The sequence below is a fragment of the Lupinus angustifolius genome, chromosome LG20 (assembly GCF_001865875.1).
Source record: "Lupinus angustifolius cultivar Tanjil chromosome LG20, LupAngTanjil_v1.0, whole genome shotgun sequence".
NCBI lineage: Eukaryota > Viridiplantae > Streptophyta > Magnoliopsida > Fabales > Fabaceae > Lupinus > Lupinus angustifolius.
Window position 1 is genome coordinate 11,624,660 of NC_032028.1, and position 22,934 is coordinate 11,647,593.

The window sequence follows — 22,934 nt, forward strand, 5'->3', positions numbered from 1 at the left end:
TGAAAACGCTCTAAACTCCATCTTCTTCAATATCCCTATTATAGTTGAGACTTGAGAACCTTTCTAATAATAAAAATCACCCCGTTTTTTGAAAATTGAATGCAATGTTTGAATGCATTTTCAATGCACGTAAGAGAGAATTTTGTTTAAAGGGCTGGACATTCAGACCCATACCCATGTATCAATCTAGAATGACAAAATTATAATGTAATCATCACAATATAACAAAACTTGACCAAGTAATGCTACTGCAACCCTAATGTGGCAATCTAGTTTCTATTAGTAATGCTACAGAGCAGGTATACTGCATTTAAGGAATTGGCCAAAGTGCAGAGCACATAGAAAGACAAACAGAAGAAGCACAAGGGTGGCAAGCTAAAATGTAAATTGATTTGAGTTCAGTAACAAAACTAGTAAAGATGCAAAATAGTCCACAAAACTCATTCAAACAATATTCATAAGTTTTCAGAGAAACTACTGAAAGCAAAGAGTGGAGGCATTCCACAAAATACAAATTTAAGATCTTGGCTTCTCCTTCTTCTCCTTGAAAAGAGCAAGGAGAGAAACACCAGAGACCTTCACAACCTTGAATCGGACACCAGGAATATCTCCCACGGCATGACCCTTTCGTCCAAATCCAGCAATCAAGACTTCGTCCTACAATCACAGACAACAAGTTAAATGCTGAATATAACTAATTTTACTAAAAAGAGATGAAAAAAGAATTGAAAACACTGGCAGATATTGCAGTATTTAGAAGTTAGACAAAATGGCATATTTATGTGGTCAAGGGTACTTACATTCTCTTCAATGTAGTTCAAGCAACCATCATTGGGGACAAAAGCAGCAATCTTCTTGCCATTTTTGATGAGTTGAACCCTGGCACACTTACGAATAGCAGAGTTGGGCTGCTTAGCCTCAATACCTCTGCACATAGATCACCATAATAACTTTAAACAAATGCTCGGATCGAAGAAATATCTAGTAAAAGAAATAAGAATAGAGACTAAGTTAAATGATCTTACATCTTCTCAAGGACAATACCCTTGGCATGGGATGAACCAGCAAAAGGCTTCTTCCATTCATTGCCAAGATGGGATTTCTTGTATGACTTGTCGGCCCACCTTTGCCTCCTGCGGTGGGACTTCAGCTTGCGAGCAGCTCCCATTCCACGTGTCTTACTGCAGACAAGTAAGAAAATTTACTTTCAACATTTTGTGCTCCCATTTAGATCAAAAGGGGAATTGCAATGCCAACTCTAGAGGTTTAGCTTAATCACATACAGCATAACTCTTGTTTACATCAATCTCCATTCCATTAATGTTTATGCTATTTTTACATAAATATATAATCAAAGGTTGGTGAATGAATTTACACTAACCTCTCTAAAGGAGAGGTACTTTTGGAACAATAGGTGTAATTAAGTCAATACATTTTCTTCCTAAATAAAAAATTCTTAATTACTCTAATGACAAACAATTAAAAAATAAAACATCAACCCACTTGCTTAAATCTTAAAACTAAGAACAAATAAAATCTACAAGAAACTATGACCATGAATGAGGAATTTTTTAGAATGTAATCCCAACTCAACATAAAGGGGAAGAAGAAAAAAATACAATCTATAACCTATTATGGTAATCATAGAAGACCCATGGTAGAAAAAGACAAACTTTTCATATGGGATTAACTAATAAACCACTACAAGATTTGATTATACACGGATCCATCGAAAGTACACAGAAATCCGCGAACTAAAGTTCATCCTTTAACATTCAATTTTGGGATAATGCAAAAAAAAAAGGACTTTAGAGAATGTAATGCAGAGTTTCATTACCCCATGGTGACGAAGGCTGGCTTGTTCTTCTGCTAGAGGCTATGGAGAATGAGCGTGCAGCAACTGCAAAACAAAACCCTAATCTTTGAAATGAGAGTTGTGTTGCGCTTTTATAGTGTGAGAGCACAGTGGGAAAAAAAAACTGTTGGGTCTATTTCTGATACCGAAGCACACAAAATCTTTGGGCCTGAACGTTACTGGGCCTATTTTTCTTGGTTCTCTTATGTTTAAATGTAAAATTGCTGAATAAGAATGTATTTTTTGAGGGGAAAAATTAAAATTTATATCTCGTATTTAAACCTATTATATTTTTCCGCCCAAAATACCATAAACCCTTCTTCCTCATAAACTAATGTATGACCTCTTAGTTAAATACATAGGAGTAAAGTTTGTCATATAAACTATTGTTTTCATTTTATTATTTAAACTTAAGTGACTGGATTGAGAGTCCTGACCCATTGTTTGATAATGTTGTTATAAAAATGAAAGTAAAATATAATAAGTAATGGAGAATAGTCTTTATTGTTCTCATACTTTACTCTTGTAAGTTTCATTTTGTTAATTGGGACTTGGAAAGGATTCATGATAAATATGATGCTAGATTTTGTGAGAAAAGATAAAAGATATATTATACCAAATGTTTGGTAAGTATAGATTGTTCATGAATGAAGAGGAAATTTTGAAGGACAGACCCAAGAAATTGAAATGGAATTTTGATGAACCTATTGAAGTTTTAGTTGTAATGGAATTTGAGAAGAACATGAATCTTCATGAGAAAATGAATAAAAATGAAGTGGATTTATATCTTATGGAAGATTTGAAGAAGAAATGTCTTAATTTTGACATATTGAACTAGTAGAGGTTAATTCCATAAAATATCTTATTCTTACACTAATACTTAGAGATGTATTGATGATGTTTGTGTAAATCGTCCCAACCTACTTTTATCATAAGAAGTAGAGTTCTTAATCGTTGTAGGAGCTCCCTTTAACCAAAGAGTTTCAAACTTTAGTTTGTGCATAAAATTTATTAGGCTCCTCCTCAACGATAACATATGTTGAAAAGACTTAGTGGGGAAATAGGAAAGCTTACAATATGTAATTTTTTATTTATTAAACTTTATCGACAAGCTAATTTTTTCAATTCATATTAATTATATTTGATATGCACGGTAAATTAATAAGGAAAATTGCACAAACAACAATTGCAAAACACCACTTTGGAGTCCAATATTACATACATAGCCATCGTGAGTGACTGGATTGACTTTTATTACATTTTAATATTTTTTTTGGGAAGAAAATCTTTGCTCCTACCTTCACACGATTTTGATAAAGACACCAGCATCACCAAAAAGAAGAAAATGAAGAATACTTATGAATATACGATAGTAGTAATGCTCAAACTATTTTTAAAAGAAAATTGAAACACTTCAATTTATTCAAAACAATTTTAAAAATAGTGTGTAACGGGTTACTACATCTAAGAAACAGGTTACATGCGTGAGAAAAGAGTTATCCAACTTAAAACTCATCAGAGTAATCCATTACTATCTTTGAGTAACAGATTACCAGTGTTAATGAAGTTGAGTAACTGATTACTCAACTTGTTGTAATCGATTACTCTAATTCAAAATTAAATGATCAGTGGACAGAACGTTTGAGTAATCGATTACCCACTTGATGTAATCGATTACTGAATGTTGTTTTATCAGATTTCAGATTTCAAAATGAATGGTTTATATCCCAAACGAAATGTCTTCACTCCAATCTATTCCTACCTTTCGTAAAGGTACAATGGGTGATTGAAAAATCTATTTAAAGGCATTGAATCTCACATATAAACACACACAACTGTTATACAAATTTCAAAAGCTCTTATGCACATTCTGAAATTATTTTCTGCACTTTTAGGAACTAGTTCTTAACTTTCAAAGTTGATTTTTCTGAAGTTGCTTAAAGTAAAGTGTTTCAACTTTACCAACTTATAAAAAACATTATTACTAAGTATACAAAAGAGTTGATTGGATTGCAAGTTACATTACTTTCAAACTTGTAAAGGCAATTCTACCATTGTTGAACATTCTTCATTGTTATTGCAGAATACTCTCTTTCATAAGGGTGCGATAAGAAAGGGGATTAGAATCACTTGGAAATGTGTTTTTCCAAGAGTGAATAAGGATTAGGAGTGTGTAAGGTACATAATGTTGGGAATGCTTGAAATATATTATTGTATTAGTCCCACATTGTCTAGTATTGGAATAGAGTAGAGTAACCAATGTTATATATTGGACTCAAGTCCCTTGTTATAATGTGCACCAGATATAAGCACCAAATAGAAACACCTCATGGGCATGTGGGCCCATGGGTGTGGTAAGGTTTGTAATCTTATTCTCTAATAATATCTTGGTAGCCGCTCAGCGCTCTTGGGGACGTAGGCACAATTGACCAAACCCCGTTAACAAATTCTCTTGTTTCTTCTCTTCTATTTATTGTATGTCTTTATTTGATTGCTTGTGGCCAACACTGCGCAACGATCGCTTCCGCTGCACCAACAATTGGTATAAGAGCCAATTGATATATGACTCTTAACCCAGACGTCAGATAATGGCTAAAGAGGGTGAGGCGCGATGGCTAGACAAGATGCATCAAAGGTATTATGCAAGGATAGAGTAGATGAGTTGAAGGAAAAGGAAATATGGCAGAACTGTGGTGTGGGTGATGTATGTATTGATTCAGAACCCATAAGTTCATGTATTGGGTTAGGATCAAGGTGGAGATAGAGACTCATGTGTTGAGTTTGACGTAGAGAGAGGTGCTGACAATATCTCTCTAGATGTTGAGAGAATGTTCTCATTTGAGATGAGAAGTGAAATATCCTAATGGTGTGTCTGAGACGTAATAGTGAAAGATGTTAATTGTTAGCAGATTCACAAAAGCATAGAGGCGCTCACTGACTTTGATGTAGGGTGTAACATGGGCATTGACTTTGATGCAAGTTATAACACGAGCATTGGTAGAGATGCATAGGTATGACATGGGCATTGGCTTGGATGCAATGATGTGACACGAACATTAGTTAGTATTGACGTAAGGTGTGTGTTGTGGGTATATTCCTTATAGTGGAGTATGATAGTTCTTTTGAACTAGGATTGTCGGAGTAGACAATGGTGGTAGCGGTTGAGGCTTTCCAAGGAAGCTCCAAGGTTCAGTTTGACCAAGTATTGAAGAGGACGATTGTTTGTACACTTTTGTGCAGAGGTTCCAATATATCGAAAGACTTCCTAACAATAGGTGGCTAGACGGCGTGTTCCATTTGATGGCGGTACGAGAAGTTGCACTACAAGTTTGGAGAGCTAGGCTCTTGGTAACATCATCAAGGATACTCAGAAGGTTTATGCTGAAGGGGAGCAAACTCTTATGTGGAACAATTGTTAAAGAGAATTAGACATTGAGCAAGGTGAAGCTAGATATTCGCTAAGGTGGAGATTCTTGTGTAGAGTTCCAAAAGGAGCGAGATATTCGTCTATTTCAATCACAGTGGAGATTGTTGGGAATGCTTGAAATATATTATTGTATTAGCAACACATTGTCTAGTATTGGAATAGAGTAGAGTAACCAATGTTATATATTGGACTCAAGTCCCTTGTTATAATATGCACCAGATATAAACATCAAATAGAAACACTCCATGGGCAGGTGGGCCTATGGGTGTGGTAGGGTCTATAATCCTTATTCTCTAATAATATCTTGGTAGCCGCTCAACGCTCTCGCTGATATAGGCACAATTGACTGAACCTCATTAACAAATTCTCTTGTTTCTTCTCTTCTATTTATTGTATGCATTTATTTGATTGCTTGTGGCCAACACTGTGCAACGATCGCTTCCGCTGCACAAACACATAGAGATCTCGGGGTGAGATATTGTAATTGCAACTCATAATCTTCAGTGGAAAAATCTCTTGTGCTGCAAGAATACTAGACGTAGCCTTTGGTGGACAAGAAAGTGAACCAATATAAAAATCCTTGTGTACTCTCTTCTCCCTTATCTCTTTGATTATTTATTTGGTTAATTTATGCATATATTTTCCGCTTCACTTTAACTCTTGATTTTGCAGAAAAAGTGGCCATAATTTTAAGTCAACTAATTCTCCCTCTCTTAGTTGCAATCTCATTCTTACAATTGGTATCAGAGCTATTTTTGAGTAAGATATTTTCAAATATGATCCTACATCAAAGATGGCATCAAGATCATTCATAGGAGAAGGTTCCAACATCAACCGCCCTCCAAGCTTTGTTGGAGAGTGTTATGACTTTTGGAAAATCAGAATGAGAATCTTCATAGAATCTCAAGACTTGGACATATGGAATGCAATTGAAGAAGGATGAGTGTAAGCCAATAGCTACTCCTATGGGATCTAGTATGTACACTGATACAGACGAAGCTGGAAAATGCATTGAAATGTCAAAGTATCGAGGTATAATTAGATCTCTTTTTTATTTGACTGTCAATGGACTTGATATCATGTTTAGTGTATGTCTGTATGCTCACTATCAATCTAAACCAAAAGAATCACACTTAGTTGTTGTTAAGAGAATCATGAAATATCTTAAAGGCACAACTGACGTTGGACTGTGGTATCCAAAAGGAAGTATATGTGATTTAGTTGGTTATTCAGATTCAGATTTTGCTGGATGCAAAACTAAGAGGAAAAGTACAAGTGGTACTTGTCATATTTTAGGAAATGCTTTAGTCTCTTGGTCTTGCAAGAAACAAGCATGTGTTGTCCTAAGCACTGCTGAAGCTGAATATATAGCAGCAGATTGTTATTGTGCCCAAGTGTTGTGGTTTAAACAACAATTACGAGATTATGACTTAGACTTATGTTGCACTCCTCTAAAATGTGACAATACTAGTGTTATAAACCTCCAAAGAATCCAGTTATGCATTCTAGAACCAAACACATAGATATAAGACATCACTTCCTTAGGGACCATGTCAAAAAGAAAAATGTGACTGTAGAATTCGTTGATACTCATAACAAACTAGCAGATATTTTCACTAAACCCTTGGCTAAAGAACAGTTTTATAAAATTAGACGAGAATTAGACATTCTTGATGGACCTTACCTATCTTAACATGATTATATGATTATATGTGTGCTTCATTATATTTATCTCATGTCTACTTGTACTTAAAAGTGTTTATTTATGTTTAAAATTTTTAAATTTTGGGTTAAAAATCATTTTTATAGCATAATTTTGCCTAAAATAAGTTTTTATGGGGTGAGTAATCGATTACACTAGAAAGTAATCGGTTACAGGGTTGAACAACGTGTTTCGATAACCGATTACTCAAAGTGTGTAATCGATTACTCAAAGCTGTTGTTTGAAAATTTTAAATTTTTTAATTTGATTAACTGATTACTCAAAGTGAGTAACTGATTACTCTGTGCAGTTGTATATGTATTTTTTATGCATTTTTTTCAAAATTTTTCAAACTCATATTCTTCCTCAACTCGTGTTCTCTCGTGCTCAACCCTCTCAAGCTCTCAAACTTTCGTTTTTGATCTGTTTTGGGTGATTTTTGTGTCTATTCATATCACATTTTCAAATCTAAACACTTCTACACCATCATTTTCGTGTTTAATGGCTTAAATAAAAAAACCCAAAATCTCAAAAACCCAAAAATCTAAAAACTCAAAAACCTCAATCAATGGCTTCCTCTTCTAGATCAAAGAAGCCACAAACAAATGTGACTAAAAGGAACCAAGGAACTTCATCTTTGGAGTCTAACTCTCTGGATTTGACAAGACCTTTTGCTAATGATGAACAACGTAAAGTCTTTGAGGAGCACTTTCATGGTCGAGATATTTTTACTCTAAAATACGGTAATGTAGGGAATTTTGAATTTAAAAACTCTCTTTTTCCTTATCTTTTACGGCAACAAAATCTTTTTGACTTTTGCTGTGAAACTAATGTCATTTATTTCTGAACTTGTTCGAGTATTTTATTGCAACATGAACTTTCAGAAAAATTGTCTTACTTTCTATATGAAAGGAAAAGACATTGTTTTGGATTTGAAAACTTTTAGTTCATTATTCTGTAACATACCCTATCAAGGTAGCATAACAGATTTCGACCTTGTATGTGAATTGGATAATCATGATCGAAAAGATTTCTACCACTATGTGTAGAATTTCTAAAGAGAAAATAGAAATGTGTAAGCAATAGAGATTTGGTGAGACTGTTAAAAATAGAGATATTTTATCTGCTGGACATCACAAACTTGTAGACCGTTTGCTTCATTACTTTTTGAGCTATGTCATTTTGCCTAAATTTTCAAACTATTCTCAAATCAGTGACATAGAACTTCAATTGATGTATGCTATGAAGTATAACATCAAAATCAATTGGGCTACGATGATAATGAGACAAATGTGGAATGTTCGAGGAACTCAAAGCCCCGTGCCCTATGCAATTTTCATAACCAATATTCTTGAACATTTCAGTGTATCTACTAATGACGAAACCAAGGCCGCTCTAAATCTTCGCGAAAGCAAGATTGATGTGGAAGTTGTCCACAAAATGGGTTTTTCCATAGATCTTATTGATCGTCGCACCTATAAGTATCGATCTGATAGACCAAATGCACCTACTGATCAACCAGAACCTACCAATCCTAACCCTCCTAAACCTCAACCTTCTAAGTTTCATGCTCAATCTTCCTCATCTACTGTCATGCCTTCTAATTAGATGATCTCTCTTCTAAGCTGAGTAGCATGGACGTTGATGAAGACAGCTCTGAGCCTGAGTCTTAGATTATGTCTAGGATTTCTGTTTGTTTTGATGAATGTCTCTGAACTGATTTTATAGTTGTAATCATTTCATATTTTCAGACAAAATTTGCTTTATGTTATTTTGTTGTTATTTGTGATCAAATATCTGAACATCTATGTTTTTATGATATGCATTGCGATATTTATTTTATATCTTATGAATATGTATGATGTATATATATATATATATATATATATATATATTACGCTGGAAACTCTTGGCTTTTCTACTTTTTGATGAAGTCAAAAGGGGGAGAAAAGTTGGGAACCAGTGTTAATGAAGTTGAGTAACCGATTACTCAACTTGCTGTAATCGATTACTCTAATTCGAAATTAAATGATCAGTGGACAAAATGCTTGGGCAATCGATTACCCACTTGATGTAATTGATTACTGAGTGTTATTTTACTAGATTTCAGATTTCAAAATGAAAGTTTTCATCCCAAACGAAATGTATTCACTCCAATCTATTCCTACCTTTCGTAGAGGCACAATGGGTGATTGGAAAATCTATTTAAAAGCATTGAATCTCACATACAAATACACACAACTCTCATACATATTTCAAAAGCTCTTACAAACATTCTGAAATTATTTTCTACACTTTTGACAACTAGTTCTTAACTTTCAAAGTTGATTTTTTTGAAGTTGCTTAAAGTAAAGTGTTTCAAGTTTACCAACTTATAAAGAACATTATTACGAAGTATACAAAAGAGTCAATTGGATTGCAAGTTACGTTACTTTCAAACTTGTAAAGGCAATTCCGCCATTGTTGAACATTCTTCATTGTTATTGTAGAATACTTTCTTTCACAAGGGTGTGATAAGAAAGATGATAGAATCACTTGGAAATGTGTTTTTCCAAAAGTGAATAAAGATTAGGGAGTGTGTTAGGTACATAGAGATCTCGGGGTGAGATATTGTAATTACAACTCATAATCTTTTGTGGAAAAATATCATGTGCCGTAGGAGTACTGGACGTAGCCTTCGGTGGACAAGAAGGTGAACCAGTATAAAAATCCTTGTGTATTTTCTTCTCTCTTATCTCTTTGATTATTTATTTGGTTAATTTCTGCATATATTTTATGCTACACTTTAACTCTTGTTTTTTTTTGCAGAAATGTGGACATAATTTTAAGTCAACTAATTCACCCATCTTAATTGTAATCTCATTCTTACATTTTTGTGAATTAGCATTTCACGACAATTAATTTAACCAATTTGTTAGTATTAACCAAGATATCTCATTAATCTATAGATAAGAAATTAATTTCTTTCGTGTTTTATGATTACTCCTTTAAACAAACAAATGTCACTTCCGGAAATGGAATCATAGCTTTTACACTTATACAAATACAATACTTCCACCCAGTGTTGTGATAACCGGACTAGACTAGATGATCCAACCGGTTTGACCACTGACCGAACTTGAAAACAGCTCCGGTTTATAGTCTTAACTAAATGAGGGGTTGGACCGCTTTGAACCAGAGAAATTCTGATTCAACCATATTAAATGCGATTGAACCACAATAACCCGGGAAGTGAACCGTATGGTTCACTTAAAATTTAAAAAAAAATAAAACACTACTCTAATGTAATGTTTTACTCCTGTACAAAAAAGATGGAAATTATGTTATTTCAATATAATTATATATAATTATTAATTATATAAAATTTTGTATTTATATATAACTATATATTTATAAATAAAAATGATAAATTTTATATGAAATCATCTTGTTCGACTAGACGGTTTACTCATTTAAACCGGTTAAACCTAATACGAGACCTTTTCTGGTTTGATATCCGGCTCAAGTTTCACAACATTCCTTCCACCACCAATTAAGCGATCATGTCACAAACAATTAATGAAACCAATTGAGAAAGAAACAACCTTTAGTAATATATTAGCTAAGTACATGGCTAATCACCAAACATGCCCTTGACCCTTTATTTAACAGGAAAAGCAAAAAGGAAAATATCAATAACACCATAAGGAATGCATGAAAGATCTCTAATACATGAACAATAATTGGAAATTACAAAATTCCAAATTACCAAGGGAAACAATACACACATTAGTCACAAATAACATGATAGAAACAATTTTCCTCCCTCACTTTTCCCTCTAACTACTTAAGTGAATGTTTGGATTTAAGGTAGAAAAGTAAAATGTCAAGATTGATGAAAGCAAAATAAAAAAGCTATTATGGGCAGCTTTGGAACAAACTCACGTTTGCATAAAATAAAAGCTGAACCAAACATACACTTACTAGGTAGGAGACGACATTGTCATAAAGAACAAATTCATGTAGGATCTGCAACATTACAAAGCAGAAGCAATCACCAAGTTAGGGAGCTAGAAACACTGAATCTCAGCGGTTTTGATGTATCTTCATAAACATTTTGACATGAATTTCTTAACACAAATGCCTCTGAGGATTGCTTGATTGGTAATCAACCCACAAAAGAACCTGACAATAAAAATACAAAAAATAAGTAACGAAAGAAAAAAAAACATAATCTAACATGTATGGAATTAGTGTGTAATAAATCGAAACAATACCTGACATATATCCATTTATTAATGACTCTTCTTCCATAACACTCCGATCTTCTTCAACATGTTTGAATTCTTCTTCTTGGGCGACTCATCATCCGTGTCTTCTGAATAAGGCGAACTCATCTTGCCATTAATAGAACTGTAGCTGCTGTTGTAGCTACTGTCTAGTGAACCTGTTCTCTCCACAAGCTTCCCATTGTTTCCATTAGAAAGCATAGCAGCAGCTGCTTCGGCAGCTTTTCTCCATTGGTCCGACTGCACTTTTAATCTCCTCAATTCAGCCTCTAACTCGGAATTCACGGCCTGCATGGCATCTAACTGCTCAGTTACTCGTGCTACTCTTTTGTTACTTTTATCCGCTTCTTCGGCTGCATAGCCAAGTTTCATCACTGCTTCTTGCTCTGCAGCCCTTGATGCTTCAGCCAAAGCAACAGCCTCATCAGTAATCTTATTCTTCTCCAATTCCCCCTTCTTTATTTCCATCTTCAGTGCATTGTTTTCCTCAGATATGTTTTGCAGTTCTGTCTCTCTGTCCAATAATCTTCCCTTCAACTCAGCTATATCAGCATCCAATTCATTTTGCTCCATCAGAAGTTCAGATTCTCTTTCTGTAGGATGGTTTATCCTAGACTTGAGCTCCTCGTTTTCCTCTGATACATCCTGCAGCTGAGATTCCTTGTCCATCAGGGTTTTCTTTAGTTCTTCGATATTAGCTCCGGCTCTTTTCAATTCCTCATATAATTCAGCCTGTCTCAGACTAGATTCTGATTTTGTATGCTCCAGTTGTTCATAAGCACTTCTAATCTGCAATGTGCTCTGAATATACTCTTGTTGGTATCTTACCTCAGCAACCTCCAATGCAGATTTTAACTGCCCTACTTCAGATTTGACAGATATAAGCTCAGATTTTAGTTGATTTATCTCTTCATTTTCCACATTTTCCGGTAGAACTCCTGTTTCATTTATTGGACTTGATGTAACTTCGTTAGCACCGCTAGCAAAATCAGCCTGGAGTTTGCTCACAAGTTCCTCCAATGATTTTACTTGAGTTCTTGATTGCTCCAACTCTAAAGCTAAGGATTTGTATGCTTCTGACACTTTCATACCTTCTATCTGGAGTGTTTCCACAGTCTTATTTGCTGCTTCCAATTGCATTTGAGTTTTACCAACTACTTCCAAACCCCGGGTTTCAGATTCTTCGCAATCTCTTACCTCATTTTTCAGCTTTTCCACTAAAGAAAGAGTTTTATCAAGTTCCATGCTCAAGTCCTGGATCTCAGAATCTGCTGACTCTGCATTGCTAATCTGGGTGGCTTCAGATTCACGTACTCTCTCAAGCTGAATTTTCAGTTTCTGGATTTCATTCATGGCAGATGCCAAAGCAGCTGAATCCATTGTGTGCTGCTTCTGGACAGCATCTAGTTCAGATTGCCATGCACGATCTCGATCCTGAGAAATTTTACGGAGCTCTTGAAGCCGTTCTTCTTCAGAACCAGATATTTCCATAAGCTGTTGTCGGGAATCCTCCAGATCTTTTGACATTGCTAAAAGTTGTTTCTTTGCCTCTTCAGCCTCCTGCTGCGCTTTTCTCTTCCATGACTCAGATGAGTTGAGTTGGTCCTTAGCTCTCTTCAGATCATCTTGAAGTTGAGCAAGCTGTGACTCCAATTCCTGGACCCTACTTGGTCGCTTCTTCTAGATCCACATGATAAAGATGGAAAAGTTAGAGTAACTACTAAATAATAAAATACAAGAAATTAGAAATAATTTAAACACTTTGGAGTTTGGACTTATTATACACACATATATATATATCTATAAGTAACACTGTAACAGATCAATGGTTCCTATTTACTAGTTCTTACAGGTAAGTCTGACTCGGGAGAAGGGGGGAGGGTTATTCAATTTTAGGCTCCTAGCCGAAAAGCTAACTTAATACCTCTGGTATTGGACTCCGTGGTGATTTGCGCTCAGTGACCTTTGGACTCCTATTTTTTGGAGTCGTGCTTGCTGGATTTGGAGAAGAGGAGACAGAGTAAGTATCAGAACCTGGTGTTTTCAAATGGCGAGCAGTCCGAGGAGTTGCAGGAGATTTCCTTTGGGGGACTTCTGAAGTACCACTTCTGCCCACGGCCAACAATATGTCAAATTACCGATCAGTATTCATAAACAAATGTAGAATGCAGATCAAAAAGCTTAGAGATAACATAGCAGGATGGTCAAATTAGGCTTAGTTCGTCAAATTTTCGGAATAATATGGGATCAACACAAGAAAACTTGTTTTCTACATATAATAAGGGGAACAATATAACGCCATGGATATAAAACCATTTACCAGTTATCCTATTATAAGTACTAAGAACAGACTTAACGCAACATGATCATAAGGAGTTATCATTACATCTAAAGCTAATAGATAAAAGGTAGTGAGTGATTCAAACCTAACATAATCCCAGAAATAATTATAACAAATTTGTTTGAAAAAACATACTGTAATATGATTCGTTGAGTAAAAAATCAGCTCCGATTAAAAAAATAAAATCAGATTTCTTTGCCAAAGAAAAAAGCTTAGATTTTATAGCCAATCCTAGTAGATCGAATAAAATCCATTCATGTCTCATTTAGACCCCGAGAATTCTTCTTCATACAGTACAGAAAAATGGAATGCTGCAAAGAAGTGTTAAATAACAACAATCTTACCTTGCTCTTGGTGTTTGCATATTTTAATATTTGAGTAAAGAGGGGCAGACTAAAAGATCTCTCTTTGAAAGCCCCTGACCCACAACACTTCCTGAAATAGTAACCTGATAAAGAAATAAAGACCATAAGGAATGTGATTTACAATACTTTGCACTTTGCAGCAGATGATAACCCCGGATTAGCATTCAACAACATAAACAACTTAACAAACAAACCACATATAATCCCTTCAACGAAACTCCAAGTACACTACTAACTCCACTATCACCTACCAAATCCAAAACACAACAAATAAAAACATAATTAAAATAACACCAAAAAAAGTTAATAAATTATCACTAATGGAAAACCATTTTCCAACTTTTTTTAGACCTTTCCTTCCTTTTACTCCAGTACTATGGTACACTTGAGCAACCTTGGACCAACAGCAAACTATAATGACAACAACCCCATTGCACAACAAACATGTCATTTTTTATGTCCATCATGTGGTCAACAAAAACATAAATTTCACAGCAATAAAAGAAGCTCAAGTTTCTTTTCTGCAAAAAAAAAAAAACATTTTTGCAAATGGGAACTTCCAGAAGCTTCTTTCAAAATGAAAGGATACATGTGAAGCTCATACAAGTAAAAGCTGATTTTCTAACTTTATATCTCATCCAGTGTGAAAATGGAGGGAAAAACCCAGATCTACATGCACTCTTCAGACCAAATTACTAACCCAAAAGAATATTCTAAATATAGTCAACAAAAACAGAGAAAACAGTAAATGAACAAACCCCTTCAAATCAAAATGTTGTGTTGCAAATAGAAAACTCAACCAACTTACAGAGCTTTGTTAAACAGAAAGTAACCAAAACAAAAGGACATACAAAAAAAACTCAAATCTGTGTCTATAACAAATACCCAAACATTTCAAAAGCATGTGCATGAGTACTCCTCATTTTCCAAATCTTACAAAAACACAGAAGACAGAAAATGTAAGGTATTTCCTTTAGAGAAGAATAAAAATGTAACAACTAACAGTGTAACTTAAGTCAGAAATATCTCATAAACTATACCCAAAAGAAAAAGTTCAAATTTTGCAACCAAATATGATAGTATAATGGAACATGAAACAAAGAAAAGGAGTAACCAATGAGAAATGGAGGCAGACGAAGAACACAACAACAAAGTTAAGAAACAGAGTAAATAAACACTTAGTATTACTATTCATACAGTTAATGGATAATGATTCAGTGGTGTAAGGTTCAGTGATTGAAACAAAAACCCTAGTTTAAGGGAATGAAGGACAAGGGTGAAGGTGTTTTTGAAAGGTGTCAGAAATTTTCACAATCTCTCTCTTGTTTTTGTGTGTCAGTGAAGAAAGGAACAGGGAACAGGGAAATAATAACGTTTCAAAAACGAAGTTGTTGTCATTAATTACTTTGTTACCGTGATTTGTTTATTAAAACCTGGGTGGCCAACATGTTAAAGTGTCCAATTCCCGAGTATTAATTAACCATAATTAAAGTTCCAAATTTAAGAGTTGGCTTTGCTCAAGTTGTTTCACATCTCAATAAATGCTACTCGAAATTAAATCTCATATTTTTTTTATACTATTAAAAGTATTTCTTCACATTAATCTCTTTTATGATGTGTTGGATGTGTGACTATTATTTTTAATAAGTGTTATTACTAGGAATCAAAAATTATATCTGATTAGTAAATCTTCATACAAATTCTCCTAATTAATAACATTAAATAACGTTAACTAACATTTTTAATATGTTAATGTTATTTTTTTTGTTTATATTTAAACATTGGGAGTAATTATCTCTTATCTTATTAAAAATAAATTTTGATACAATTTTTTTAATTAATTATTGTTAATTCATGGTTCACATAATTTGACTAAACATTAAAAGAGATTTATTCCTAAATTTCTATAGATCATTTTTTCAATTTATGATAAAATTAATATAATTTTGAGGTATTTATGGGTCTTGTGCATCTTTTGTAAGTAGAATCAATGTTGTGAAACTCGAGCCGAACATTAAATCGAAAAAAGTTTCATATTAGGTTTAAACGATTAAACCGTTCGGTCGGACTGGATAATTTCATATATAATTAATCATTTTTATCTATAATTATATAGTTATATATAAATACAAAATTTTATATAATTAATAGTCATGAATAATTATATCGAAGTAACTTATCTTCATCTTTTTTTATACAAAAGTAAATGAAAATATTAGAATAGTGTTCCGTTTTTTAAAATTTTAATTGAACCATCTAGTTCACTTCCCGGATTATTCCAATTTAATCGGATTTAACACGGTCGGACCAAAATTTCTCTGGTCCAAAAATGGTCCAACCCCATTTTCGGTTAAGACTACAAACTAGAGCCGGTTTCAAGTCTGACCAACGGTCTGACCTTCTGATCCAGTAGGAGGATGTTAGTTGTTTGTACTTTTTTTAATACTAATCGTTTAGTTTATGATGTGATTGTTAGGAATGTCAATAACTTTGTATCATAAAAGGAAATGGTTTAATTTTTCATAGAGATTAATTGTTATCAAAGTTTGATTTAGTTATATGTCCTTCTTGTGTGATTTTTGAAGTGTATGGATTTCTTTGAATTGATTATGTTTTGGTTATTGTTTGATGAAAAGAAGAATTTATGTGGATGCGATGTTTGTGATGATTAGTAAAGTTAAAGTTATGAGATAAAACGGCTAAAGGGGGAGAAAATCAATATGGTTTTAGAGTATTTCATTGAAATTACTCGATATCTTTTAAATGTGAGAGTCTAGTAGATTAGGGAACTCCCATAGAAAATGTTTTTCATGTAAGAGTCATTAACTGCATCATGGTGATGTATCAAGTCTTATATGTTTTAATTTGCTGAAAATATGGTTTATGAATTTGTTTGTGTTTAACATAATATAAGATACTTACTTATGATATTACATCATCATGAAAGGTTGTTAAATAATTATATTTGTATACATGTGAATATTTATGATAATTAATAATTCTTTTATATGTCTAATTGATTATTTGGTTAATTCGTACGGCTAGTTGTTTTTATATATTTTGTATTGTTTGTGGAAAGATTGTAATTCAGAAATATCACAATTGTAATCATTATGTTATTGATTTCTATATTGGTATGAAAAATACATAAATTTAAAATTGGTGTTTGAGAGGACTTGAGAAAGTCATAAGTTAGTTGTAAAGGGTATAAAAAAACTTATATGTGAATTAAATATAAATATTAAGTGTGAGAATAGAAAGTCAATTATTTTGTAGGATTAGGAAAATTAGTGACTAGTATGTGAGGAGTAAAAACAAGAGTGAGTGAGAATTAATATTTTGAGAGAAGAATAAAATATATTTTGAGTTTGTATCCAAAGAAAATGTAGATATTGGGGCTTCTCCTGTTGATATTGGATCACTAAGTTAGTGCATGAAGCTCGTCCTGAGGATATGACATAGTAAAAATGCATTGGGGCTGAAACAACTAACTTAGGTGATATTTTTGGAAAGATTTAATTTGTTGAGAACTACAACTAATCACTAATTTGAAATTTTAGTGTTATTTGGGGCTTTGCTATTTATTTTGGATCACTAAGTAGCGTCTTGAGCTCGTCCTAAGGACATGACATAGTAAAAATACAATGGGACTGAGATGACTAACTTAGGTGATATTCTGGAAACATAAATGAGAGAACCTTGACTAAAATACTTAATGAGATAACTTTGGTTAGTGTGCATGCATTGCATTCTTGCACTTAGAGTTTGAGAAAATGGAAAAATAAGATGATGGAAATATCATTGTAGATTTGGATAGGGGTGACAATGACAGTAATTTGTCAAGAAGCCTTAAGGGATTGCTTAGGTGGGACAATCCGATGAGGGTTTGAGTTTATTACCCATATGATCAGGACAATCCTACACGCAAACCAAGTGGTTTTTAACATCCCCTTGTGCATTTCATAATCAATAGAGATAATTCCTGAAAAAGATTGGGCTCACCATATAGGCATCTTGGAGAAAGGTATTGGACAACATAGATAAATGTTATATGTCATTGTTTGCAGTGACAAATGATCATAGGAGCTTCTGGGAACAAGCGAATAATGAAATAGTAAAAGAGTATAGAGAAAAGATAATAACAAAAGAGATTTGGTAACGAGATTCGACCAGTTGCGCCTATGTCCCTAGGAGCGTTGAGATGATACCACTGTGTATTATTAAAGAATAAGGATTTGTGTTTGACTATTCTTCTCCTTATCACATTAGATTTACATAACATAAATATATAGCCCTTTACCTCAACCTCTTTACATCAGCCCATGCCCATAACTTGTACTGCTGTTATTTAGAGAATATGAAATATTGCTCAACAATCTCGACCTTGGCGAATATCATCAATCTCCATCTTCCGTTGTTGGGTTGGGGGTGCTCCATAGACCAGTATTAGTGAATGTTCAGCAAGCTCAGGCAATGCCTGAACTTGTCCATGGTAATTCGTTTGGTTAACATATCAACTGCATTTTCTGAAGTGTGAACCTTCTGAAATAGTATCTTCCCACAAGCTACCAACTCTCTGATCTTGTGAAATCTCATATCAATATGTTTGGTCCTAGCATGATACACCTGGTTCATTGCCAAGAATATAGACTTTGACTGTCATAGTGCAGCAGGACTCCATTTTGCTCAATGCCTAATTCATTTACCAACTCCATAAGCCACATGGCTTCCTTAGAAGCTTCACCAGCTGTCATGTACTATACTTTAATTGTGGATATAGCAACAACTGACTAAACTGATAATCTCCACATAATTGGTCCACCTGCAAGGGTGAAGACAAATATCGTTATGGATCTTCTATCATCCAAGTCTCATGCATAGTCCGAAACAACATAACCAATAACTGAAGGCTTACTTTGTTGACTGCCAAACATGATACTGAGACCTATAGTCCTCTTCAAATATTTGAAAATCCATTTGACTGCTTCCCAATGTTGCTTCTCTGGTTTAGACATGTACTTGCATACTTGACTAATTGTTTGTGTTAAGTCCAGTCTAGTACAAACCGTAGCATACATCAAACAACCCACTACACTAGCATATGGAACCTTTGACATGTACGTCTTCTCTTCATCTATCTTTGGACACTGATCTAGGGAAAGCTTGAAGTGGTTTTCCAATGGAGTGCTCACTATTTTAGCATTGCTCATATCAAATCTTTCTAAGATCTTTTCAACATAGCTTTATTGGGAGATCCATAGTTTTCTAGCTCCCATATCCCTATGAATCTCCATCCCAATAATCTTCCTAGCAACCCCTAAATCTTTCATATCAAACTCCTTACCTAACATGACTTTCAACTCATTGATATCACTTAAATGATTAGCATCAATCAACATATCATCAACATAAAGTAACAGAAAAATAAAAGAACCATCATCAAGGCTTCTCACATAAACATAAAAATTATACTCATAGCGCTTGTAACTGAGCTTCAACATATAAGTGTCAAACCGTTAGTATCACTCTCTAGAAGACTGCTTCAACCCATATAGAGACTTCTTTGACTTGCAAACCAAGTGACTCTGTCCAGCTACACTAAATCCTTCTAGTTATATCATATAAATTTTCTCCTCCAATTCACTATGGAGAAATGCAGTCTTCATGTCCATATATTCTAAGTGCATATCTCAGTTGGCTACCAAGGCAAACACTGCCTTGATAGAAGTGTATCTCACTATTGAAGATAAAATCTCATTATAGTCGATCTCATTCTATTGTGAATACTCTTTTGCTACAAGACGAGCTTTGAACTTTTCCCCTTCTTTTTCTAATATTGTTGGCTTCCTCTTGTAAACCCACTTGCACGCTTGTTTGGGGGCAATGGGACAAGCTCCCATGTTTGTTTCTTGTGTAGAGACTTCATCTCCTCCATCATGGCACACATCCATTGTTTTTCTCCTGGCTATTTATAGCATCTTGAAAGTTACATGGATCTCCTGAACTAATATGGAGAGCAACTGAAGCCATATCCTCAAAGTTACACCTCTCTAGAGGTTTGATAGGATGTTTATCCCCGTCTTTAGCAAGTAGATACTCTTGCACACCTAAACTCTCCGTCTGAGAATCATCATGTTCTTGGCTTGAACTAGTGTATGGTGCATTGCCTTTATTCACATTAACCATTTTATTGCTCACTGGAATCATATTTGATCCCAAAGTCACTCCATTTGGTCTGGGCACCTCTGTCAAAACTACTTGTTTTAGCATGAAATCTTCATCAAATATTGTATCTCTGCTCAACACCATTTTTTTTGGAAATTGGATTCCAAAACTTAAAACCATTCACACATTTGGTATTTCCAATGAAGATACACTTCTTTGACTTGTGATCAAGTTTAGATCATTCATAATTAGGTACATGTACATAAATATGACAACCAAATATGCTTAACATATTATAATTGACCAGATTACCTGTTCATACTTCTTCTGCAACTTTACCATCCAATGAAGTCAGTGGTCATCTATTGATGACATAACATGCCATACTAAGTGCCTCTTCCCAAATTCTTTGGAAAGTCCAGCATTTAGTCTCATACATATGACCCTCACTATAAGAGTTCTATTCATCCTCTTTACAATACCATTCTGTTGAGGAGTCTTCTTCACTGAAAAGTACCTATGAATGCCATGTTCCTCACAGAATTTCTGAAACTGTAAGTCTTTGTACTTTGTACCATTGTCTGATCTCAGGTATTTGATTTTTGTACCAAACTGGTTATCTACCTCTGCCTTCCAAACCTTGAACTTGGCAAAAACTTATGACTTATGTTTAAGAAAATATGACCAGACCTTGCAAGAAAAGTCAACAATGAAGGTAACAAAATATCTAGAACCTCCTAGAGATGGTTCCTGAGTGGGTCCTTTACATTAGTGTGGATATTGTCTAGAATGACCCGAGTCCTGTGTTGGCCAACCTTGAAACTAACTCATGTCTGTTTCTCAATCACACAATACTTGCACAAATCAAGCTTGCATTTGCTGACTCCCCCTCAATAGTCCCATTTTGCATTTGCTGACTCCCCTCAATAGTCCCCTTTTGCATATGCGATAATTTTGTAGCATCAAGGGTTGAGTGTACTGAAATCTCTTCAGCCACTCCAACAACTCCACCTACAATTGTTCTCCCTAATAGCTTGTAAGTGTTTCCAACAGTTCTCTTACCCTTCATCACAGTCAGAGCACCTTGGCATACTCAAAGAATATCACTGTCCTCATCAACTCTATAGCTAAATCATTTGGCCTATAATGTCCCCAAAGAAATCAAATTCTTCTTCGAATCTGGTACGTGCCTAACTTCACATAACGTCTTCACTACACCATCATCCATCACAATTTTGATTTCTCTCGTGCCAATAATTCCACATGCTTTATTATTTCCGAGATACATGAAACCAAAATTGTATGTCATGCATGTGGTGAACCATTATCTGTTTGGTGTAATATGGTGAGAACAACCAGTGTCAAGTATCCACTCTTCTATACTATGATTTGATGATACATATAGTATATCAACTTTACTATTGTAACCAGAGTCATCTTTATGTGTAATATTTGTAGAATTAGATACTCTATCTTTCCCCACCGGCTTGTTAGGACTCCATTTATTGGGACAATCCTTTTTGTAATGTCCACTCTATTCGCACTTATAGCACTCTACTAGTGTTCTACCCCTGGAATTTGGTCCTTTTCCTTTGGCAGGACCTCCTCAGCCTTGTCTCCTCCCACACATTTGGCTCCCTTTCACATAGAGACCATCACGCTGAGATTCTTCTCCTACATTATGTCTTCTTTGAGTGTGAGACATAAGTGAAAATATGATATCATCCAGTTTGATTGAGTCTTTCATGTATGTCAATGTTGTCACCAAGTGTTCATAGGAATTTGGCAAAGAACACAATAATATTATTGTTTTATCCTCATCATCAACCTTTACATCAAGTTTCTGCAAGTCATTGATCACTTGATTAAAAATGTTGAGATGTTGTTGCAAATCATCACTCTCCTACATCTTTACGCCATATAGTCTATGTTTAAAATACAACGTATTTGTTAGAGGCTTGGACATAAATCGCTTCTCTAATGTCTCTCATACCTCCGTTGGTGACGTCAAAACCATAACATAATAAATCACCTCATATGATAGACAGAGCAATATTATTCTCAAAGCCTTCTCCTTCAACTCTTCCCAATTTAGGTGATCAATACCATCTAGTTTATTCTCACACGGCACCTTTGATAGACCTTGTTGATCCAACACATCCTTAACCCTCTTTTGCTACAATATGAAATTACAAGTTCCATCAAACTACCCCACCTCGAGTTTGGCACCTGAGTTAAGAGTCATATGATACCAATTGCTTGGAACAAATGAGCAATCAAATAGTAAAAGAGTATAGAGAAAAGAGAATAACACAAGGGATTTGGTAACGATGTCCAACCAATTGTGTCTACATCCCCGGTAGCGTTGAGAGGCTACCACTATGTATTATTGGAGAATGATGGTTTGTTTTTTACTATTCTTATCCTTGTTACATTACGTTTACATACATAAATATATAGGCGAGACAATCCACTGAGGGTTTAGGTTCATTACCCATACGATCAGGATAATCCTACATCAAACCAAGTGATTTTTAACACCTCATTGTACATTTCATAATCAATAGACATGATTCCTGAAACTGATTGGGCTTACCATATAAACATCTCAGATAGAGGTATTGGACAATAGAGATAAATGTTACTTGTCGTTGTTTGTAGTGGTAGTTGATCATATGGGCGGGTGGGGGCAACTGCCCCCCCCCCCCCTGAATTTTTACTTACTAGAGAACATATTTGTTGTCCTGCAAATTGTGTCGTTCCATGTATTAATTTGTGTGGTTGACCATAAAAATACTTAATTATTAAACA

The 22,934-nt window shown here is 34.5% G+C and overlaps 2 protein-coding genes across 4 annotated transcripts; both read right to left on the minus strand.

Annotated features, from left to right (window-relative positions):
• LOC109334968 (40S ribosomal protein S23) lies at positions 373-1,961 on the minus strand. Its single transcript, XM_019570971.1, has 4 exons — positions 1,838-1,961; positions 1,026-1,181; positions 801-927; positions 373-657 (listed from the first exon to the last, which is right to left on the minus strand). Exons 1-4 carry the CDS (start codon positions 1,840-1,842, stop codon positions 517-519), a joined length of 429 nt encoding a protein of 142 aa, XP_019426516.1. The 5' UTR covers positions 1,843-1,961; the 3' UTR covers positions 373-516.
• Positions 10,675-15,333, minus strand: LOC109336410 (interactor of constitutive active ROPs 2, chloroplastic-like). Of its 3 annotated transcripts, none has more exons than XM_019572994.1 (5): positions 15,156-15,333; positions 13,938-14,041; positions 13,177-13,360; positions 11,241-12,929; positions 10,675-11,148 (listed from the first exon to the last, which is right to left on the minus strand). In XM_019572994.1, the coding sequence occupies exons 2-4, from the start codon at positions 13,955-13,957 to the stop codon at positions 11,259-11,261; spliced, it is 1,875 nt and encodes a 624-aa protein (XP_019428539.1). In that variant the 5' UTR covers positions 13,958-14,041; positions 15,156-15,333; the 3' UTR covers positions 10,675-11,148; positions 11,241-11,258. The 3 variants fall into 3 exon arrangements, with proteins under 3 accessions (XP_019428539.1, XP_019428538.1, XP_019428537.1); XM_019572993.1 differs by having other exon boundaries at positions 11,241-12,932; positions 13,938-14,028; positions 15,156-15,332; XM_019572992.1 differs by having other exon boundaries at positions 11,241-12,932; positions 15,156-15,332.